The 23,232-nt window shown below is 44.7% G+C and overlaps 1 protein-coding gene across 2 annotated transcripts in view; it reads right to left on the bottom strand.

Annotated features, from left to right (window-relative positions):
- NINJ2 (ninjurin 2) overlaps positions 1-17,753 on the bottom strand; it is a 79,498-nt gene extending 61,745 nt beyond the window's left edge. Inside the window, exon 1 of one of the 2 annotated variants that reach the window (XM_019834331.3) lies at positions 17,542-17,753. In XM_019834331.3, coding sequence (XP_019689890.1) covers positions 17,542-17,715 — 174 coding nt within the window. In that variant the 5' untranslated portion in view covers positions 17,716-17,753. Of the gene's footprint in view, positions 1-9,440; positions 9,622-17,541 lie in introns of those variants that run through there. The other variant, XM_019834332.3, reaches the window with a different exon arrangement.
- Positions 17,754-23,232: the final 5,479 nt, after the last annotated feature.

Here is a 23,232-nt window from a genome sequence, read left to right as displayed (position 1 = left end):
CATTTCTCCAAATAAGATATACAAATGGCCAAGAAGCACATAAATACTCAACATGATTAGTCATTAACAAAACGCAAATCAAAATCACATTGAGATACTACTTCTCACCCATTAGGATGACTATTATTAAAAAAAAAAGAAAAAAACATTGGTGAGGATGTGGAGAGACTGCAGAGAACTGTGAAAACTGGAGGCTTGTAAGAACATACAATGATGCAACCACTATAGAAAACAGTATGGTGGTTCTTCAAAAAGTTAAAAATAGAGTTACCATATGATCTGGCATATAGGTATATACCCAAAATAATGTTTTTTAATGTTTATTTATTTTTGAGAGAGAGAGCGAGAGAGAGAGAGAGAGCGTGCATGAGCAAGTGGGGGAGGGGCAGAGAGAGAGAGCAGGACAGAGCATCTGAAGCGAGCTCCACGCTGACAGCAGCCAGCCCAATGTGGGTCTCAAACTCACCAACCTGAGCTGAAGTCAGATGCTAAACTAACTGAGCCACTCAGGCACCCCTATACCCAAAATAATTGAAAGCAGGGACTTGAAAAGATAACTGTACACCAATGTTCATAGCAACCATATTCATGATAACCAAAGGTTAGAGACAACCCAAGTGTCTGTCAACGGATGAATGGATAAACAAAATGTGGTATACCCATACAAAGGAATATCATACAGCCCTAATAAGGAAGGAAATTCTGACACATGCTACAAAATGGATGAACTTGAAGACATTATATTAAGTGAAATAAGACAGTGGCCAAAGGAGAAATGTTGTATGATTCTACTTACATAAGGTACCTAGAATAGGGAAATTCATAGAGACAGGAAGTAGAATGATGATTGCCAGGAGCCGGGGGTAGGGGAGTTGGGGAGTTATTGTTTAATGGGTATGGAATTTCTGTTTGGGATGACGAAAACATTCTGGAAACAGCAGTGATGGTTGTACAATATTATGAATGTACACAATGCCACTGGATTGTACACTTAAACATGGTTAGCATGGTAACTTTCATGGTACAGATATTTTACCACAATAATCTTTAAAAAGAAATAACAGCTGAATTCAACCATGAGGGAATAATCAGGCAAATCCAAATCATGGGTCATTCTCCAGAACAACTCAGCTGCACTCTTCAAAAATGTCAAGATGATGAGAGGTCAAAAAAAAGGGAATAGGGTTACAGATTAAAGGAGATTTAGGAGACAAGACACCCAATGCAATGACTAATCCGTGATTATATTATATAAGAGTTATGGAGGGCATTGTTGTATGGCAATTGGGAAAAGTGAATATAAACTGTATATGAATGATAATTATATTGTGGTTAGGTAGGAGAGTACCCTTCTTGGAAGATATATGCTGAAGTCTTCACGGATGATGTCTGGCACTTTCTTTCTAAGGGGGGAGGGGATGCATTCTATAGAAAGAGATAAAGTAAATATAGCAAAATTGATGAATGTAGGGAAGAGTTTACAAATATTCATTGTTGCGGTCTTTCTACTTTTCTTTATTGGAAAATAAAATGTTCCAGGAAAAATACAGTCTAGTCATTTTGGTTCCCAAATGATCAGGGAAACACTGACTTTCTGTGAATCTGTGAGCAAAATGTTTGTCTATTTGCCACATTGGATCATCCTGTTTTACTGAACTCACTCCCCAGGGCTGCCAGAAGAGGCTGACATGGAGTATTTGGGAGGTGAGAATAGATGCTCCTTACAACAGTCGCCCTTTACAGGGACTCCATTCCCTTCTAGGGGGACTTCTCTGCTCTCCCACAGCACATATGGTCTATTCTGTCTACCTTGACCGTTTCAGGATCTAACGTGTTGTGTTCTTATGTCTGTCAGGGTTTTAAGCCCCCCAAAGCAGGGCTATGTCTCACTTTTCTTATAACCCTCCCTCTGCCAGCATCCCCAACCCCATGCTTTGTACAGAGCTAAATATATAGTGAGTGCCTAATAATATTTTTCTTTTCATTGACTATTGACTCTCCCATCAATACAAACAGAAAGGCATACATGAAAATACATGCGGTCAAGGATAGAATTGAAAGGTTTATCCTAACTCAGGTATTAGAACGATGCTGGGTAGGGCCTTGCAGAAGGAATACCAAGTGTGGGCTTTGACACAATCTAATTCTTTGGCAACCAGGTGTTACTGATTTAGGTAGCGATTAGTGCATAAGGGTGGGGTAAAAGAAATCTGGTCTTGGCAGAAATTTATGAATACCTAAGCACAGAATGTCCCTAACTAGGCCCTATGGGGTAACTGCTCTCACAACCCTGCGAATTCTTCCCAAGGAAGCAGAACCAAACAAAGGACCGGAGATCTCAAGAAAGGGAGTTCTCATTTGGGGTCCTTGAGCAGATTCGCTATGCCTTTTAAAGGACTTATCTGTGCCACTTGGGATTCAAGGAGAACAACACAAACCTCTGTCAGAGGCTGGAGGTGAGAACAAATCCCTGCACTGCTTTAGGAAAGTCCTGCCCACGTGCCCAACAAGTTGCAAGAGAACACGTAGGCTTGCTGCATTCCACCTCTACGTGAGACACCAGTGTGCTGCTGTGTTGTAGCTTGTTAAGGGAGTGTAGACTTGTCTTTCTTGTCTTGAGTAATTTTTCAGTGAGGCTGGAAGAACTAATGGGTAAATTTCCTCTCTAGCCCAGCCAGAGCTTCTAGGAGACAGGCCTTTGGCTCCATGGTTTTTCACAATGTATTGCTATTTCCTATTAAATCACAAACACTGACACTTAGTTTTGAATTCCATTTAATATTTTATTACATACCTTCTTGCACTGGTCTATGATTATTTCATTTAAGTCCCAAATTTCCCCACCAGCTTCTTGGAGAACCATGTTCTACGCTACTTTACCAGCTATGCGTCCTCCCCACATCTTGTACTGTACACAGTAAACATTAGATACACAATAAATATAAGAGAATGTGCCAATAATCTATTATATTTCCATATTACGTAATACTATACAGCAGTTAAAAACAGTGGTGTGGATCTACATATTCTGACATGGAGAGATTTCCAATTCATATTAATGCGTCAAAAAAAAAGCTATCAGGTACAGTATGAAATCCTTTATGCTAGAAGAGACTAGTAGAAGAAACAAGGGTTTGGTCCACATATCTGTTTATTTCCTTCCTGATATATACCCCTGGTCACAGACATTATTATAACTAGCATAGCAGAACTCAGTAATTTCCTTTGCAAAAAAATTGTTAAGTAATAAGGCAGTTAACATAGGACTTGCTGCAGTAATGTCATATTTATGTGGCACTCATATGGAGCAGGCATTGTTCTTAGTGTTCTACACAAATTAATAGTCCTATAAGAAACTGAGGCACAAAGAGGTTAAGTAATTTGCCCTACGTTAGACAGCACACCAAGGAAATGGAAGACCCAGGATTCAAACCCAAGTAGTCCAGCTTCAGAGCCTGTATTCTTAACCACTATGCTAACCACTATTTAATAAATGTGCCCCTTTCCCCATCCCTTTCCTACCTTCTTGGTGTTTCTACATCTTTTTGTATGCCTCAACGATTGCACTCGTAACACTGTGTGAGAATTAAGTGGAAAGAAAAAAAAAATCCCGTTCCCCACCTTAACCTATGGCCAAATCCATGGATTTGAAGTTTTGAGGTACCTATAAGGAGCTACTGATGCCTTCTGGAAACTATGTGTGGGTTGTTACTGCGAGACCATGGCCATTTGCCGTGACTGTATTTAGTCACCCGATATACATAGATTTCCCCCTGAGGGCAGTGGTAACCTCAACTATGGATCATATGAAGTGGAACCTCAGCTTAATAGGCAAGGCTGACGATGGTCCAGGTGTACTGACTCTCACCTGATGGAAGGTGGGGCATGGACTGGATGACTTTTTGAGGATTGTAGGTAGGCATGTTTTACCTTCTCAAAGTCCTGAGGCATTACGACTGATGCCACCTGAAAGCAAATTAGGAGGCTTTGCCCCAGGCCCAGGTCCCCAACGGTGTGTTGGAGTTTAGTGCTGTTTCAGATTAAATCAGCATGTTTCAAATTTGCCAGACTTGTTATCACGGCAATATGTATCCCTAGTTCACACATGGAATGTTTGCTCTCTGGCAGCCAAATGCACTTGGAACTGGCAGTGATGATCTCATAAAGCAGGAAAGCTGAGCAGTTAGTCAGATGATTAACCTGTTACGGAGATGGAGGAGTTGAGCATCACTTAATGAAAATATCTGGGTATTGCATAAGTAGGAGTTTCCAGACTTGGGGGGCAGCTTGGGAACCCTCACATCCAAAGTCCTAATTTTACAAATGTGGAAACTAAAGCTTTATAAAAGGGTAGATATCAGGGCTTCTGGCCCGAGAAAAGTTAGAGTGTATTTCTAATACATGACACCCCAGAGGCAACAGCACTGCTGGCTGCTCAGACCTCCCTTTTAAGGGCTCCAGCACCTTCTGTGGTCGGCTTCAGTGTTTAACTCATCCTCCCCTTTTAAAGGTATTCCTTATTTTTAAATGACCTGTTGGTATTATGTTTACTCATATGTAAAAAAAAGGAATCATCCTCACCCATCCCCCTGTGATTCCAATGCTGCAGACTTGTTCTAATTTCAGTACCAGAGAAATGGAAGGCTGTAGGTTGGAAATGGGGGTAAGAAGTGATCTTCATAAATTGTTTTCATGCCCTTTGTCTGGGCACCTTCGGGTATAGGCCCTCCAGGTGGTTTTCAGGCTTCTGTCTTATGTAATTATGTTTACGAGGTGGAATCATTTGACAATTTGCTTGTACTATTTATTTTTATTATTTATTATTATTTTTAAATGTTTTACTTATTTTTGAGACAGAGAGAGAGAGAGAGAGAAAGAGAGAGAGAGAAAATGTATGAGTGGGGGAGGGGCGCAGGGAGAGAGGGAGACACAGGAAGCAGGCTCCAGCTTCGAGCTACCAGCACAGAGCCTGAAGCTTGGGCTCTTAACTCCTGAACCTGGAGATCATGACCTTAGCTGAAGTCTGATGCTTAATTGACTGAGCCACCCAGGCACCCCTGCTTGTACTATCTTAGAATAATAAACACCAGCCACTGCTTTACTGATGTCTCATCAGAAGAAAAATCCTGTCTTCTATGCATAATGTTTTCTGGTTTTCACAGCTACCTCCTCCACCTTCTCAAACAGTCCTACCCTCTCACTGAGAAGAGGTCATAGGATATGTCTATTCTGCGGGGACAAGTAGGATAGGACCTGGGAGATTGTCCTTCTCAAGCACTCTGAGCACCAGAAAATGATCCAATTGAGTTGTCCCACCCCCCCCCCACCCCAGTGCCTCACTTTCCCCTTCTCAAGACTGGTTTTGTTTATGCCAAGTTCCAATTGGAGAGGTTTTGGACAAATGCAATAGTTTGTTCTTTCTTGGGAGGATGAAGGGGAGAGGAAGGGGTATGCGCAAGGGAGGAGGAATGTGCCTCAAGCCAGGATGCCTCTCAAGGAAGTCATGAAAGAATTCCAGATACTAGCTTTGATTAGCTCTCTGTGCCAAACAAACAGGTTCTAGGGGAATCTTTTCTAATATTGCCCCAGAGCTAGGTTATTTCCTAGTCTGGCCCCCAAAAAGTCTTAACGACAGTGTGGCTTTAGGGTAAAATTTAGCTGACAATCATCAGTCTTCAACATGGCCCTGGCAAAGGCCTCACCGGGAAAGCATGGCAGGGGGGAGAGTGCACAGCATTGGAGTCAGACAGCCTAGGATGTGAATCCCCGTTGAACTACTTGCTAGCTGTGACATTCAGCAAATTAACTCCCCTGAGCTTCACGTGTTTTCATCTACAAGCTGGGGTTGATATCTACACAGTTGCTCTGAAATATAAAAATAAAAATATGTCAAGTGCCTCCTTGATATAAAGTAAGTGCTCAGAAAAATGGTAGCTATTATTATTAATAACCTAAGGGAAGCCTAGGGGAAACTCAGCAGGAAACCAAGCACTCCAGGCCAAGAAGGAACCGAAATAGCCCCGACCCGGCTCCACCCACCGCGATCAGGATCAGCCAGAGCGTGTAGTGCCAGAGCTGGAGAAGCAGGAAGGGGCCACCCTGCCCTCCCCGGACCCGAAGCCAGTGGGACTGTCAGTACCAGAGCCGGAGACTGGGCCGAGCTGAGGTGGAGAGGGGGTTGTTTTGCTTCAGCAAAGGGTGAGGACTGCCCTCGGCCTTCAGCAGGGGAAGGAAGAGGGACAGCCACGTAACAAAAGTTCAAGGCCAACCCCCAGTAGGCCCCGGGGCCGGACGGGGAAGTAAGCCCTTCGGCCGGCTCCGCGGGAGTCAGCTGACTTGCGGTCGCGGCCGCGCGCCCTCCCCGCCCCGGCCCGGCCGACCCCGCACCCCTGCGACCCCGCACCCCTGCGACCCAGCGCGCAGCTTGCCCGGGGCTGGGGGTGTGAGGGTCCGCGCGGCACGAGCCTCCCCCGCAGCCAATCAGCGGCCTCTTCCGCTCGGCCTCCCCCGGAGGGTTTGGGCAGCGGGGCGGCGAGCTCTCCCGAGGCTGCCTTCGCGCACGCGGTGTGCCCCTTGTGAAAGGAATATTCACATTTCCAGCGCTGCCTCTGCCAGGGAGCGCACCTCTTAAAGACAGGCCGGCTGCCCGGGGCTCGCCGTGGCCACACTGTGCCGGCTCTGTTCTGGAGTTTTCAGAGCATCCACCAAGGCTGCCCCGGGCGCCGGGAAAACAGTGCGCCTTTTCTTCCCTCCAAAACCAGCCCACCTGCGACCCTAGGCGACCTCGTCCCCTCCAGCTGCTCGCGGACTGCACACACCCGCCCCGTACTTCAGCGTCCCGGCCCAGGTGGGAGGAGGGGAAGGGAAGGCGGTATTTGCAAGTACTCAGAAGTGTTTACCGTTTCCGAAGCTCTGGCCCTCGGGCCTAAATCCACCCAGTTCCTTTTCACAGAAAAGGAACACTTGATCCCGCCCCTACTAGGTGCCTGGAAGCTGACTTGTCCTGTCCCTTAAGCCTCTCGATCCGACCCCCTGTAGAGGGAGTATCGTTATCCTGGTTCTGGAAACAAGGAAACCAAGTTTCTGAGAGATTGAGAATTGTAAAACTACCGAAGGCCCAGTTTGCAACGAGGCCAAAATTTTTTTCTAAGTGACTGGGCTTCATACCAGGACACCAGTTTGTGTCTAGACTCACGCCCCCTTGGGTTCCCTTGTTTGCTTGGGAGAGCAAACAGCAAGGGCCGTAGATATTCCGTAGAGCAAAGCCTTAACAGGCCCTTTTACCCTGTAGGAGCAGTCAGTCCGCTGTAGAGACGACCTGCCAACTCCCCTTTCAGGTCTTAGATTGGAGACTACCTTCCCCGACCCCACAAGCCTGGGTCAGCTGCCACTTCTAGCACCTCTCTATCCCTCTTTTGGTGGTCCTTATGACCACCTGTTGCAATTTCCTCAGCTAGCTCCCTCCGTAGATGGAGGGAAGCTACCTGGGTGTCTTGACTGTAAGCCCAGCATTTAGCTGGAATTGCCATGCATGGTCCAGCTCCCAGGATGCAAGTGTGCTGCGGGAACAACATTTGAAAAGCACTGAACTAGGGGCGCCTGGGTGGCTCAGTCGGTTAAGCGTCAGACTTGGGCTCCCGTCATGATCTCACAGTTTGTGAGTCCGAGCCCCGCATCTGGCTCTGTGCTGACAGCTCAGAGCTTAGAGCCTGCTTTGGATTCTGTGTCTCCCTCTCTCTCTCTGTCCCTTCCCTGCTCTCACTGTGTCTCTCTCTGTCTCTCTCTGTCTCTCTCTCTCTCTCTCTCTCTCTCTCTCAAAAATAAGTAAACATTAAAAAAAGAGGAAGAAGAAAAGCACTGGAGTTTAGAAGTTATAAGGTAAGAAGGGAAACTGGAAACAACTATAAAAAATTGGCTTTTGGTAATCACAACAATAACAATAGCGATGACTATCATTTACTACTACAATGTAGCAGACATTGTTCTGGGTGCTGTAGTGCAGGACTCCTCAAAACTCAAATGTGATTTCTGGGGATCTTGTTAACTGGGAGATTCTGATCAGTCATCTGGGGTGGGGCCTGAAACTCTGCATTTCTAACAAGCTCCCCTGTGATGGTGCATGAATCATACTTTGTATAGAAATGCTTTGGTATATCAACTTATTTTATCCTCTCTAAAGCGTTATGAAGTAGGTATCACTATTTCTGTTTTACACACAAGGAAGCTGAGAGGCTAAGCATCTATGAAGGTCAAAGAAAGAAACTGCAGGGCAATGAGGGAGGGGGGAATGGTACGAGCAGGTGCACTTACAGAAGAAACACAATTCTAGGCCCAGGAAACTGTATTTGCAAAAGCCTGGCATGCGGGGAACGTGGACGGGGGCTGCAGCAACAGCTGTGTCACCCATTAGGCACCGTGTGTGTGCATAGTACTTAGGAGCTTTCCAAAGGCCCCAAATGTTTGAGACCCGCAAAAACCATATTGGCACCTACAAAGGAAAACTGAATGCTTAAATTAATCATTTCAACATTCAAATCATGAAAAAGCCTTTCAAAATTTTTACATTAAAAAAAGTCATGTTTAGTGAAGGATACGGGTGTATTTTAATACATTTGATAAAAATGGAGTAGGGCCTCCCAAGCCTGGGGCCTGCTAGGGACAAGATGAGTGCTGGCCACATTGGGTTTGGATGTAATGCTGAGGGCAGCTGGGAACCACTCTGATAGAAGGAGGAAAATGTTCTCTGTGGCTACAGTGAAGAGAATGGATTGGAGGGAGGCCAGACTAGAGGCCCAGTGGCTGGAGACCAGATAGGCGTTTATAGACTTCCAGTCTGCAAGACAATCTCTCCTCAGTGCCAAGATTAGCGTAAAATGATAGCATTATACAACCCAATTATTGTTTGATTTCTCCAGCCCCTATCTGACTCAGCATTCCAGATTTACTTAAGACGTGGGGGCAAGGGTTTTGTCAAATCCTTTCTCATTAAGGCTGGTGATGTTATAGTCTAGGGGAGGTATGTTTAAGAGCACACACTCGAATCAGATAGCTGTGAGTGGGAACCTCAGCCCTGCTACTTGCTAGCTGTGTGACTTTGCATAAGTGATTTAACTTCTCAGAGCCTCAGATTCCTTATTGGGCATAATTCATTCCTCATGGAATTTAAACTACATGTACAGTGCCTCCCACAGGATAGGTACTTATAAACAAATGGTAGCTGTTATCACATATGTGCCATTATTCTGAGACCTCGCTGGGTTTTCTTCAGGACAGAACAGAGGGTGGGGTAAATAATTTAATCTTTTCATCCATTTTCTGAGGTAGAATTTATTATTCCCATTTTGCAGATAAGGCAACAGGGGCTCAGAGATTAGATAGCTCAGTGAACTAGGGGCAGAAAGTGGGAAAGTGGAAGAGCTGGAATGTTGTTTTATTTTTACCTCGTTTCGTGCAGTCTCTCCAGCAGTCAACATCTGCTGCTTCCACCGCCCTTTGACCGGTCCAGAACCTGTTTCCCTTAGTCATGGCATGAATCTGTCATGCTGGCCAAAGCCACACCACTGAACACTCTTCTCGGGCTCCACCAACCTCCATTTCCCTTCTTCCCCAACCTTACCTAACCTCCTTACTACCTCCCCCTACCCCCTCGTACCACCCCACCCCCAATTTTACAGCTTCTGGATTTCCCTTATTAAAGAGACAGCTTGTCTCTCTGAGAATCACAGACAGAACCGCCCTAGACTGGGATGCCTTCCAGAGTACCTCCCTTTAAAGGGAGTAGATAAGTAGGTCACATCAGGATGGTAGGGGAGGAGGCGTACTTCTAATGGGAAGGAGGAAAAATACTGCAGATCACATGGAGAATGGAAAACAAAATAACAGGGCTCCTCTGTCTCTCTGATTCTGTCTATCTCACAATCTCAGTGGCAGCCCCCTGCTGGCCGCTATTACTGTGAAAAGCATGTGGAGACCCCGCAGGCCATACTGAACTCTTGGGGTTTGGGAGGCCACTGGAAATTGCAGTGAGCAGAAGGCGGTCTCCCCTTGGTTCCCCTCCATCCCACCCTGCCTCCTCTTGAAGCTACCCCACAACCACCAGGGTATGGAGAGGAGATGGCTCAGCTTTGACAGAGGATTTGGAACTTCTGTCCAATTCCGGCTCCTCAAGGGCCTGAAAGCACAGAGCTCTGCAGCTTAGAGGTTCCGCGGGACTGGGATGGCACCGGCTTTGCCGTGGTTGCTGGGAGTAGCCCAGGATCTGGTTCACAGAGATTCTGCTGCAACCAGGACAAGTCACAGGCCTTGCGAGATTTCTGCTCCCCACTCCCAACCCAAACTCTGTTAGAGGCAGTTCGCAACAAGGGAGGTGGATGAACATTAAATGACATAGATTGCTGTGAAAACCAGAGAGAGAGAGAGAGACAGGGCGAGACAGGACGAGGCATTAAAGGTCCAACACTGCCAGCCCCACCCTGCCCAGCTATCCCTGGGGACTGAGCCATGCTTGAATCCTAACACTGGGCGGTCGCATTTCTAGGAAACTGCGGGTGAAGGTGGGGGGGTGTGGCAGGGAAAGTCCCGGCTGCATGAATGACACCGGCCCCACTGTGTACAGATATGGACTGAAAATGTGTATTCAGGCAGAAGATGGGTCCCTGGACTCTGTGCCTAGGGCACAAGGCAAGCACACAAAACCAAAGAGCAAAGCCTGATTCTTGGACCTGGGGGTAAACAGTCCCAGTTCCCTGGATGGGGCTTTGGAAACAGAATTCACCTCTGGAGAGGCCGAGGGTTTTCTGTTCTCTTGGCGTGGAGCCTGGTGGACTTCCAGCTCCGAGGCTCACTGCTTTAGGACACTGGTTAGGCTTTGTGTAGACATGCTCTGGATTGCAGGATGCAACTCCCACCTGGCTGGTGCCCCCTGCCCTCCTTACTCCCATCCCTAAGGTCCTGGACAGACTATTCGGGAGTGCTATATTCCTGTGCTCTTTTCCCTCCACCCCTATAGACACAGAGTACTTCCCTCCCCCCACTCCAGGTATCTGTGCCCTGTGGGAAAGTCCCACCCTTGCCTACGATTGCTCTTCTCGTGTAGCAGGGCTGGGTGACAGGATGGAGACATCCATCTTCACCTGTGCCCTTCATTATGCTTAACCTCCCTAGGCTTGTCTAACATCCCAGGCTGGGGTAATCCCAAACCATCTCTCATCAGAGTGGGTATAAATCCCTACAGGTATGTGGCAGGCAAGTAGCAGCAGTGACAGTGTGGTTGGTGGTGCCCGTACTGAAACAGGAAGTTTGGACTTGTGAGACTTAGGTTCTTTGTGCTCTCACAAAGTGACTGGCAGCTCCTCATCCCCGACATCTGATCCAGCTGGGGTCTCTTGCTTTGCCAGCATTCCTGCCTTACTCCAGGTCCAGCTTGAGTGCTACTCCTTGGCTTCTCTAGGATCATGTGGGAGAAAGGAGGTCAGGCTTGGAGCCTCCATACCAACCCCCCACGTCAGTCAGCAATGTACCTGGGCAGTGGGCAGTGGTTTTGAAACTTCAGAGTACATCAAAATTATCAAGGGACTGGTTAAAATACAGATGGCTGGCCCCCTCCCCAGGGTTTCTGATTTAGTGTGTCTGGAGTAGGAACTGAGAATTTGCATTTCTAAAAGGTTCCCAAGTGACGGGATACTGTTGCTCCAGCGGCCACATTTGAAAACCACTGAGCTAGAGTATAGCAAAAAGAAAACCTACGTCTGAGTCCTAGCCCTGCCACTTTCGTGCTCTGTGATGGTGTACTTGACCTTTCTGAGCTTCATTTCCTTTTCCAATGAAGGTGGAGTAAGGACCACAGCATGGTTGGGAGGATTAGAACATTTGGAAGGGCCTTTCACTGTGATGGCAAATTGAATTATGAATTAGTCAACAAATACATTTTGGGTATTGTGTTGTCCATTGGATACTCTGCCCAATGTCATGGCTGACTTTGGGCAGATCATACGTGAGGATTCTAAGACCTACTTAAACATCACACAACTCTGTGACTCCGTTTTCTCTTCTATGAAACAAGGCCTGTGGTCTGCTAGACTAAAGGCCCCTCCAAGTCCCATTTGGAAGTTCAGCTCTGGGAGGGGCCTTAGGTCTTGGGAGGCACAGCCACATTTCTTTTCCTTGCTCACCCCTTTCCAGGACATCCACTTGAGAGCTCAGGTGCTTCTGCAAAGAACATCGATCACTAGAGTCACTGGTCAGTTCCTCCTCGAGGGGAATAACGTGGTCTTCACTGTCCATCATGATCTGTTTCCAACTCACTTTTATAATCATATTCCCCACTGTTATTCTTCTATTTACTTTATAGCCTAGACAAATTGGACTACTCATCCTTCCCCAGATACGCCCTGTGATGTCCTGCTTGCAGCTTCTGTTCACACTAGAGTATCCTCCACTTGTCAGAGTCCTATTCCTCCTTCAAAGTTTACCCAATGACTACCTCCTCCAACAAGTTGTCCCAAATCCTTCCACCATCTGTCTGTCTGTCTCTTTAGCTATCATCTATATATCTGTCTCTCTACTTAATACAAATGATTTTATATTTTTCTTTAGGTGATAGAGGACAAGTTACTGAAGTTGTCAGGTACAAGATCTGACTAAATCAGGATGCAACCACCTTACCCCTTCCTACTTGCCTCTGATGTTTTTCCTCGGAAGGGGTTGTGTAGAAACTCGGAGGTCTGTGGGTGTGTCCTTGGATTTCACATTCCTGAAGTCTGTTCTTGGAGCATACTGAGATATAAAAAACCAGAGTTGCTACTATGTAGAACTTTTAAAAAGTGGAACGGCCACTTAAAAGGAGATGCCTACTTACACAAAGATAAGTCAGCTGTTTATTTTCTATGGCAATCAGAGTCGGGAATAAATATATATGTGTGTATAAATCTGCTGTGGTTCATATTCACAGATCTACTCATTTGCATATAGCCACATCTGCTTCTCTAATTTTCTTTTTTAAACTACAGGGTTTTTTTTTTTCTATTCTAAATATAATATATGCGTTGGTAAAAATGTTTAAAGGAAATAAAAAGTAAAAATAAAGTAAAAGAAGAAAGTAAGTCATTCATAACCCATAAATAACCGGTATTAACATTTTGATGTATTTCTTGGGAATGGTTTTCTTGCACATATTTACTCTATATGATTTTTAAAGGAAGTTGGGATAAAATGTTTATACTCTTCTGTATCCTACTTTTTTGATTTATATGATTAGCATTTTGGTATTCCTTTAAATATTCTTCCCTAACATTGAAAAAGATTATTTCATGATATCCACTAACAGATGTACCAAAATTTGTTTAACCATTCTTTCATTGTTGGATACTCCTTTTTGCTATAAACAGTATTTCAGCGAACATCCTTACATATCTGATTATTTTCTTAGGCTGATTCTAGAAGTGGGATTACTGGGTCATTTTTTTTTTTTTAAGATTTTATTTTTTTAAGTAATCTCTACACCCAACATGGGGCTCGAACTCACAACCTGGAAATCGAGAGCCACACACTCCACCCACTGAGCCAGCCAGGTGCCGCATACTGGGTCCTTTTTAAGTCTCTTGATATATACTACCAAACTGTTGTCTGGAATTTCAATTTGAAAATACTCCAGAATACTTTACCTATAGTCCCCCCTTCTATTCATAAGTAATTTTTACCTCCACTCCCAGTGCATTCTATCCCTTGTTGTACTTAACCCTTACTACACCGAATTTGCATTCAGTGTGTACCAGTCTTCATTCCCTTACGAAGAGACCATCTTTGACCATCTTTGTATCTCCCTCAACATCCCGCACAGGTGGAAGAAAGAGGCCAGAGGACTGAATCTCCTTAGGTGAATCTATAAGCAGAAGAAGAGCTCCATTTTAGGAAGGAGCAAGGAGAGTGGCTTGAACTCCATACTCAGCGGTGGGGTTGCAACACTGGTTGAAGGAGAAGAAAAGGGATTGTCTTCCACCCTTTATTCATCCAGATCTCAGAGGAGGGGGTAAAAGATGGGAAATTAGTCCAGTCTAGAGCCTGGAAAAAGGAGTCACCTTAGCTGTCTGGCAGGGCTGCTACTAAGGGCTGGGAGAAGGGCAGAAGCTTGGAGGCCACAGCTTCAGGTTGTGGAAGGAGAGGCACCAGTACCAGCCATCCCACTCTCAAGGTGTTGACCTTGGGGACACACCTGCAACACTGATGATAGAGGCTTAATGTTTTTTAGATTGGAGTTTCCCAAATTTCAGTTGTACCTTGTTTGCTATCTCAATCTTTTAGTGACAAGAAAGAAGCAATATGCACAGACACACACACACCTGTGTTTCATCCAGAGCAGCCACACTTCTGAACAGTGAAGACAGGTACAATTATTAAAATATTCAGGGTGTGCCCATGACACTCATAAAGTCTGAATAAGAACTTAAAACGTATCATGCCACTTACTTTAGCCTCATCCTGAGCAATAAAAATTTAGAAATCACAGATTTGATGGATTAGTTACCCTTTTTTTGTAATACACACTATAACTATAAAGATAGCCATTACAATAAAAAACTGTTAGCCATTGGTATTCCCTTTACTAACCATTGGTGGTAACTGTACCACATTTTGGGGACATACTATTTTAATAGAACATTTTCTTTATATTATAGTCATCTGTTTTTCTTCCACTTAAGCTTTCTAAGGCCAGGTATCATGTTTTTGTTTTTGTTTTTGGTGCTTCATACAGTGTTGAAGCTCAATAAATATTTGTTCTTCCTTTGGTTTGTTTTGGTAATGGGATAGTGATGAATAGGAATTAATTTATATACTTAGCACAAATGAAGTCTCCAAGATCAGGATTATAAAGGGGAGATCAATATTTATATGGTAAAGAGAGTTGCCCTGGTTTGAATATTGTGGCATTATTATTTGGACTTGGGCTTTAACGTGTTCAGGGTAGAACACAGTACATCATACACATACTATCTAGCTGTCTTTCCAGGGGTAAATAATACATTTGCAAGTTTAAGAATTAGTCTTGGAGCTATAAAACAGAATAACACTATTTAGCTCATGCAGGAATTCAACCCACTGTAATAACCTCATGAAATAAGAAAACTTTTCCATACCTAGCAAGCACAGAGTGAAATATATAGTTATTGATTAGTAAATATTTGCTAAATGAAGAGATGAAATGTCTTAGCTATAGTCAATATGTCTTTACCACCCCTGGAAAACCATTCTCAGAAACAGAGGAACTAATATTATTCAGTACATAATATTCTAGGGTCTTTATATATGTCTTTCCTCTGGATTTCATGTGGCAACACCATGTGAGGAGAGGGTAAAATCATGCTACTAGGGGACAGACATTTCCACCTGTCATGAACCAAGACTTGCCTTCTCAGAAGACCACAGTGACTGTTTCCTCATTGGATCCAGAGGGCTAGACAGGAAGATGTAGAAACTCAGTGGATGACCTTCTGGCCAACCAAATAAATAAACTACCAAAGGAAAGTGTGAATAAGATGCCAGAATAAAAGACTATATTGGGAGAGAGAGAATAACTCTAATAAAGAAGAGAAGGGTACTCTAACACTTTAGTCCATAGTTCTGCCTACCTCTTTCTTTCTGAACCTTTCTTCCAAATGTAGTGTCCTTAGCCTATAACTCAGGATTATTTAACTCAGCACATAAGAAACTCGTTCTTCAGGGACTGGAAATGAGCAGTACCATTTCCTTAGCTACTAAATATCCAATGAAGGCAAGAACTAGAGGAAGAAAAAAGAAAATACACTGTAGGGTCAGAAGACCTGGGTTGTGGGGCGCCTGGGTGGCGCAGTCGGTTAAGCGTCCGACTTCAGCCAGGTCACGATCTCACGGTCCGGGAGTTCGAGCCCCGCGTCAGGCTCTGGGCTGATGGCTCAGAGCCTGGAGCCTGTTTCCGATTCTGTGTCTCCCTCTCTCTCTGCCCCTCCCCCGTTCATACTCTGTCTCTCTCTGTCCCCAAAATAAATAAATGTTGAAAAAAAAAATTAAAAAAAAAAAAGAAGACCTGGGTTGTCCAGAAGTCCTGACTCTGCCATGGTCTGGTAGAGTGACCCTCTGCCTATTAGTGATCCCCTTTAATTCATGGCTCCCTTAAGTTATTCACTTACAACTATTTTCCATGCAATTACTGTTTATCAAGCACTGCCCTGGGCACTAGGGATAGAGCAATGAAAGAAACAGACTCTAATGGAGTTTATGTTCTAATGAGATTGATTAGATTGGATAAGTAATCAAATGAACAATGTAGCTTCAAATAGTGAGCAGTGCTATGGAAGAAAGAAAACAAATGATGAAGACAAAATGAAAGGAGGGTTCCTCTACAGAGGGCGAAGGTCTCCCTGAGTCAGTAACATTTGAGCTGAGATCTGACTGTACTACAAGGAGCCAGCCCAGGGAAAGAATATTCCAGGCAGAAGGACCATCATCAAGCCCTGAGTTGGGACCATGTTTGGGGCTGTATGACAATCAAGGAAAACGACACTATTTTGCAGTTCTAGTAGACCAATGATTTTGACACACTACCCCAAGTGATTCTACAACTTCCTTGGTTGTGTCTCAGGGGTGGAGGGACAGAGGGCAGAAGTTCTGCCAGGCCCCCATCATGCTGCCCAACACACATAGCAGCTCCTTTTTCATCTGAAGCATACATTGGGGTGTTGAAGATTTGCTTGAAGAACAGATACCATGATCAAAAATCCTTGGTCTCAAAAGTCCTTCTCCACCCTGTAATTGTCCAGCTCTAGGAAAATTTGTCATGCAACCTCTGTGATCCCTACAGAAAGGCTGGCTTTATTCAATAAAGTTGGAGAGTGCCAGTTCCAGCGACCTGGCTCTCCTCTTACCAGAACATCCCATTCCCTTTCCCTGCAATGGTGGATTAGAGCCTCTGATGCCCTCCAAGCCTGTCCCAGGTAGGGAGGGACACCAGTCCCTGACTCCTGCTAGCACATTTTACTGGCTTCCTTTTCTTGCCCTGTCCGAATAAGACACTCTGTCCTCCACAGGAGAGCTTTGTGGAGAAAGCCACGGAGTGGCTCCAGTTTTTTCCAACCTGTAAAATGCAAAGTTGGCCAGCTGCCTCTCTTCTTAACTCTAAAACCCATATCTTTCCTTGCCTCCAGAGAACTGCCAGCAGCTCTCAAGTCTCTACTGTCCTGGGGTTTGGAGGAAAGCGCTGTGCAGAATGTGAAATCATCTTCTGGTAACGCGAATCTAATTAGCTCTTTGACTGACAAGAGGAAGCAGAGGCCAAGAGGGATTTAAACAATCCCTTTCTCACATATTTCAAAACAAGCGAAGAACCAGACATGGAAACAGAAAGAGAAAAAAAGAGATAAAGCCTAGGAAACATTTGGAGAAGGGGGTAAGAGAGAAAGGGGGGTGAGAGGGAGAATATCAAGTGACCAGAATATTAATCCTTCCTTCCCCCAGCTTTACCTCTGCTCCCCCCATCTCCACCCTCCTTCCTCTCTTCCGGAGAGAACTTACTTGGAGGTCGATGATTTCTCTCTCTGATTCCATCTTGCTGCCCTCAAGTGCCTTCACACACTCTGGTGCTGGTAACAGACTGCGTGGGCAACTCCAGGCTTTGCTGTCTGAGTCTCTACTGCTTTCTTTGGGTGGGAGAGAGCACACAGCTGGCAGGACAGACCTGCTATTCATCCATCTGATGTGGGATGCCTGTCCTGGGCTCAGCCCCTGGGGGAAGTGTACACATGCATACACTTGCGTGCGTGCGTGTGTGCGTGCACACGCATGTGCACTTCAGGGGGTGGCATGTGACACATTGATAGGTGGCCTTTTGAGTTAGTAGTGACAGCATCATTTTCTTTCGTGGCGCCAGTGCCCCTCCAGCCCCAGAGGGGCCATCCGAGGTCAAACTCAGCCTGCTTTGAGTTAGTAGCTTTTCTACCGGCATAGAAACCCTGTGGATTTATCAAGGAAATGGAAAAACAGCCTCAGCATGCTGTCTGACTTCACATTGGTGGAGCTGAATAGGGTCCTCAGTCATCAAGGGTGGGTGGACTCTAGCATATTCCTAAGACTGAGGCTTAGAGATTTCTTTCTCTTGTTCCCTGTAGTGCTAAAAGTTTAAAAAAAAAAAAATGTAGTGTACTTAATAGGCCCCGAAGCATAAGCCTTACTCTATAAAGTGATTAACAATAAACTTTTATTGACAGGTTGTTTGATGTCCTCATTTTCTCCCTTGATTAGACAGAAAGAGAGCAGGAAAAAGTTACACCTTCAAATTCTGTTTACGCAAGTAGTTGCTTTTTCCCTACTTTTAAAATAAAGCTACCAGGAGTGAGTCTTTTTTTGGAAAAGCTTTCTTTCTCTTGTTTACCTTAGAGCCTAAAACTCTTCTGGTTTGTTCCTGAAGCTAGTTTTAGACACCAGCTTGTGTATGTGTGGGTGTGGGTATGTCTGTGAGTGTGCATGGTAGGGGCAGTGTTAAATTGGAGTAATCCAGTTCAAGTTTAAAGGGAGTGAGGAGAGTAGCAGAGTCAGAAATTTACTCTCACCACACTTAAATGTGCTGCCAAAGGGGTGGAAGGGGGCAATTCTTTATTTCTATTTTTTTGTTAATGTTTACTTATTTTTGAGACAGAGAGAGACAGAGCATGAATGGGGGAGGGGCGGAAAGAGAGGGAGACAGAGTCCGAAGCAGGCTCCAGGCTCTGAGCTGTCAGCACAGAGCCCGACGCGGGGCTTGAACTCACAGACTGTGAGATCATGACCTGAGCTGAAGTCGGGCGCTCGACCTACTGAGCCACCCAGGCGCCCCTCTTTATTTCTATTAATGATGTAATGTCTTTATAAGTCCCCATCCTGCTAGACATGAGGTGCATGGTCAATGGAATGAGGATCATATATCCATCTAATCTGATAAATGCAGTGGGATTTAATTTAAATGGTAAATGGTCCAGTTTAGATAGAATGTTTAGCCTTTCCAATTTCCACCCATCCCCCAGAGATGACATCTAGGTGTGTGGGAGAGGGGCATGGTTTATTATTCATTTATTTAATTTTATAAGATGTCTTATTTATTTCTGAGAGAGTGCAAGCAGGGGAGGGGAAGAGAGAGAGGGAGACAGAGGGTCCCAAGTGGGCTCTGCGCTGATAGCAGTGAGCCCAATGTGGGGCTCGAACTCACAAACTGCGAGATCATGACCTGAGCCGAAGTCAGACGCTCATGACTGAGCCATCCAGGCGCCCTGGGGCACAGTTTATAAATACTTGGAAGTAGAAGAGTGATGGTTCTTCGACGTACCCTGGAGCCTCTGCTACTTTCTGCTATGGTGGGGCTGGGCTGCCCTCTGTGTTGGTGACTACAGAAGAGGGACGGCCTATTTCTGGGCCTCCTGCTGGTGTTGGTGGCTAATGTCTGTGATGAGGATAACTCATGGTCCATCCTCTCTCTGCTCTTAAAGACCCAGTGGGCTCCCTTGTTGACTTTGCCCTCTCTCAGCTCTCGTGGTGACGTGGACCATCCTGAGACATGCCATGACTCACATGTGCTCCCGTCCCAGTGGTACCAGCTCAGTGGTCCACCCCTCCAAGATGATCTCCAAACGCTCCTCCTACCAGACACTTGGCTACCACTCCACTTCTCCCTTGGGTACATGGGAACTGAGAGCTGCTGTCTGTCACTGGAGAGAGGCAAGCTCAGCCCCTTTCTGGTAAAGACTTTGTTTTGATGTGGCTGCTCCAGCTGGTGCTGGAATAGCTTTTAAGGTAATCTCTTTCTAGACTCCAAACCAGGAGTGAGAGATGGAGCCAACTCCTCAGCATTCCTTCAAAGATCTGCTGTGATATCCATCACTCCCATCCCCCATAAGTACACAGTGTGACCACTGCTATTCCGAGCACTTTAACACACCCTCACTTACTTACTTCCAATAACAATTCCGCAAGGTTGAATTGTAACACATTATCCGTGTGTCACAGGTGAGGAAACAGAAGCACAAAGAATTTGCCCAAGGTTGAACCAAGATTCAACCCTGAGACTCAAATCCTAATTGGCGTTCCGAGTCCGTGTTTTTATCTGTGATTTTGGCTCAGGGAAGAGAAATTGAAACATGTCCGAGTACCTGCTTTCTCTTTCTCTGCTTCAGTTCTTCCCACAATTCCCATAATCTAGGATCCAAAAAGGTTGGCTTTGTCCTCTTTCTCTTTCTGTTTGGTTGGGATGTGCCTTATGTGGAACTCAATGATAATAATTCTAAGAAGAAATAAAGAAATTGAGAAAATTCCCATTCTCAGCAAAACCCAACAAAATTCTCATTGTCAACAAAACACAACAAAATGATCGTCTTGCTGGAAAACCTTATTTTGGATGTCAAAATCAAAATATCAACTATTTCTCTTTGCATTCCTGTGTGACGATTCTAATCATCCTTTACATAATATGGATACATCTGGCTAAAGAGAGAAAATAATCAGAATGAGAAAATGCCAAACAGAAAAGCACCTGAATATATTCCTACTCCCCACCCCCCAATTTCCTATTGATTTTAAAAGGAAACAGCTATAGTTAGCTATAATAACGCTTTTGGTTTGGTAAGACCTTTCCAAATTTGGACAACCTCATAAGCATCATCTGGAAGTATATTTGGATTTGGAAAGTGGTTTATCTACTGTGACTCTGGACCAGGGGTGAGTAAACTTTTTCTGTAAAGGGCCAGAGAGCAAATATATTTTAGCCTTGGAGGCCAAATGGTTTCTGTTGCAATTACTCCACTCTGGTATTGTAGCATGAAAGCAGCCATAGACACTGTCTATAAACAAATGAGTATGGCTGTGTTCCAATAAAACTTTATTTACAAAAACAGATAGTGGAGCAGATTTGGCCCCACAGGTCATAGTCTGCTGACTTCTGTTCTAGAATATAAATAGAAAGAGAATCTGGTGTTCTAATTACCACAACCATGTCCAGTCTTCCAGACCACGTCTTTTAAACATAATTCCCACTTAGGAGGTAACAGCTAGACTGATGCTGTAAGAATAATATGTTAAACTCTATGGGGATATAAAATCACAAAACACATGCCCTTGCGAGACACAGGGATGGAAAGTTAAGCTTTAGTGAAGTGTGCTCTGACATTTGGCTCTGATACTGAAACTATACCTACATGGAGGCTATCCAATCTAGATGGGAAAGGTTTCTATTTCTCTTTACCTCTAGGGTGACTTTTGCAGTGTGAAGCCCAAGGGGCATTTTTAGGGAAATTGCCTCTTGGGAAGTAGATTTTTTAGAATATGCTTGAACTTACAGATACATAAACACTCAGAGCGACTCAGAAAGTGCACATGGAATGGGTGGCTGACAATGAGATCCTAGGGATGTCTTGCTAGGTAGGAGAAACAAAGAGTTGTGCCAGCCTAAGAAGATCCCTTAATGGTTAATCGTAAGGAAAAGCCTAGAGTGAAAACCAGGTGACCTAGGTTTCTCTGTGTGTGCTGAGTCACTGTGTGTTCTTAGGCAAGTCACTTAACTTCTCTGGGTCTTATATTCTCCTTTGTGAAAAGTGAAGCGTCATAAAAGAAGATTCCTAAGATGACTTCAGCTCTTAAAGTCTGTTTGGTAATGTGTGTTTATATTAAATACTTCATGCGTATGACAGAATAACATCTCAGAATCAGGTCTGAATTTTAGTATGTAAAAGCTAAGGATCCCTGATGGAGTATTTATGTAATTAGAAAATTTTTAGGAAAAATCATCCCTATGTGTTACCTCTGCTTGTGAGACCGGGAAGGGCAGACACAAAACAAACAGGATACACAAGTGAGAATAAAGGCACACTTCAGAACAGGCTTACCAACTCATTTATGCTCATTTACACATCCATTTACGCACTTCTAGACTCACTGCTCCAGGAATCCTAAGGCCAGGATGGATGGAAAGGGAAACTTTTGGAGCGTCTATGGAGGGACCTATCTGGGGACTGATGAGGGGCCCAAGTTGGCCAAATGGTAATTAAGAATTAGATCAGGTGACTTTAGCCTTGTCTACTAGAACTTTCTGCAATGATGGAAGTGTTAAAGAACATTTTCATTTTCACTGTTCAGCATAGCAGTGCTTAACCGTTTGTAGGTCTGTAGCACATAAAATGTGGCAGTGTGACTGAAGATCTAAATTTTAACTTTCATTTAGGGGTGCCTGGGGTGGCTCAGTTGGTTAAGCATCCGACTCGGTTTCGGCTCAAGTCATGATGTTGTGGTTTCATGGGTTCGAGCCCCGCATTGGGCTCTGTGCTGGCAGTGCAGAGACTGCTTGGGATTCTCGTGCTCTCTCTCTCTCTCTCTCTCTCTCTCTCTCACTGCCCCTCCCCCACTCATGCTGACTCTCTCTCTCTCAAAATAAATAAACTTAAAAATAAATTTTAATTTTCATTTGATTTTAGTAGATTTACATTTAAATAGCTAGCAGCTACCGTATTGGACAATGGAGCTCTAGACCAAAATTCGGTACATTTAGAACATTGCTTAGCAATGGCCATCACATTTTAACATTCCCATTCTGGCCACTCATCTCTTGCTAGCTGTTCATTAGGTAAAAGCTTAATTTGACATAAATAGGAACTCGGGGCACATAGCTCTCGTGGGAATGCCCCCATGAGGCCTGGGGATGCTCTTGGTTGTGGTGAGTAAAATTCCCCTTCGTTCTTTTGCATTCAGGGTAGGGGGATTTTAACTGTGACTCACTGAATGATTAATAACAGAGCCTCTTCATGTTGATCTGAACACTTGCCACCTCTCACCTCTGCGATGAAGTTAAAAGGTGCCTGGCACTCTCTCGGTGGCTTGAGGGAGGGTACCAGCTGATCTCTTCTTAGTAGTAGGAGACAGACATCAGTGGTTTTCAAACTTTTTAAAGCAAAGGAACCCCTTTTTAAAATAAACTCTTATGCAGAAGTTCATATAAAGCAGGTTAAAGTGAAGCTGCTTGGATCCTGGAGTCCTATCCACTTCTGTCCCACCTGCTGTTCCTCAAGTTATCCCTTAAGGGACCTCTTGGGAACCACCAGTATTCTGGGGCGTGTGGCATGGTTTATAAGCCTCTAAAGGCGTTTGGGTGTGTTAGGGCTAGGCGGTCACAAGCCACACGAAATTGCGTGGTGATTTTCAAGTCTTGAAATGACGTGTTAAAAAAAATAAAAGAATAGGAGGTCAAAGATT

The sequence above is a fragment of the Felis catus genome, chromosome B4, assembly GCF_018350175.1.
Source record: "Felis catus isolate Fca126 chromosome B4, F.catus_Fca126_mat1.0, whole genome shotgun sequence".
Lineage (NCBI taxonomy): Eukaryota > Metazoa > Chordata > Mammalia > Carnivora > Felidae > Felis > Felis catus.
Note: the sequence above shows the minus strand (reverse complement) of the source record. Positions and strands in the feature narration are given on the sequence as shown.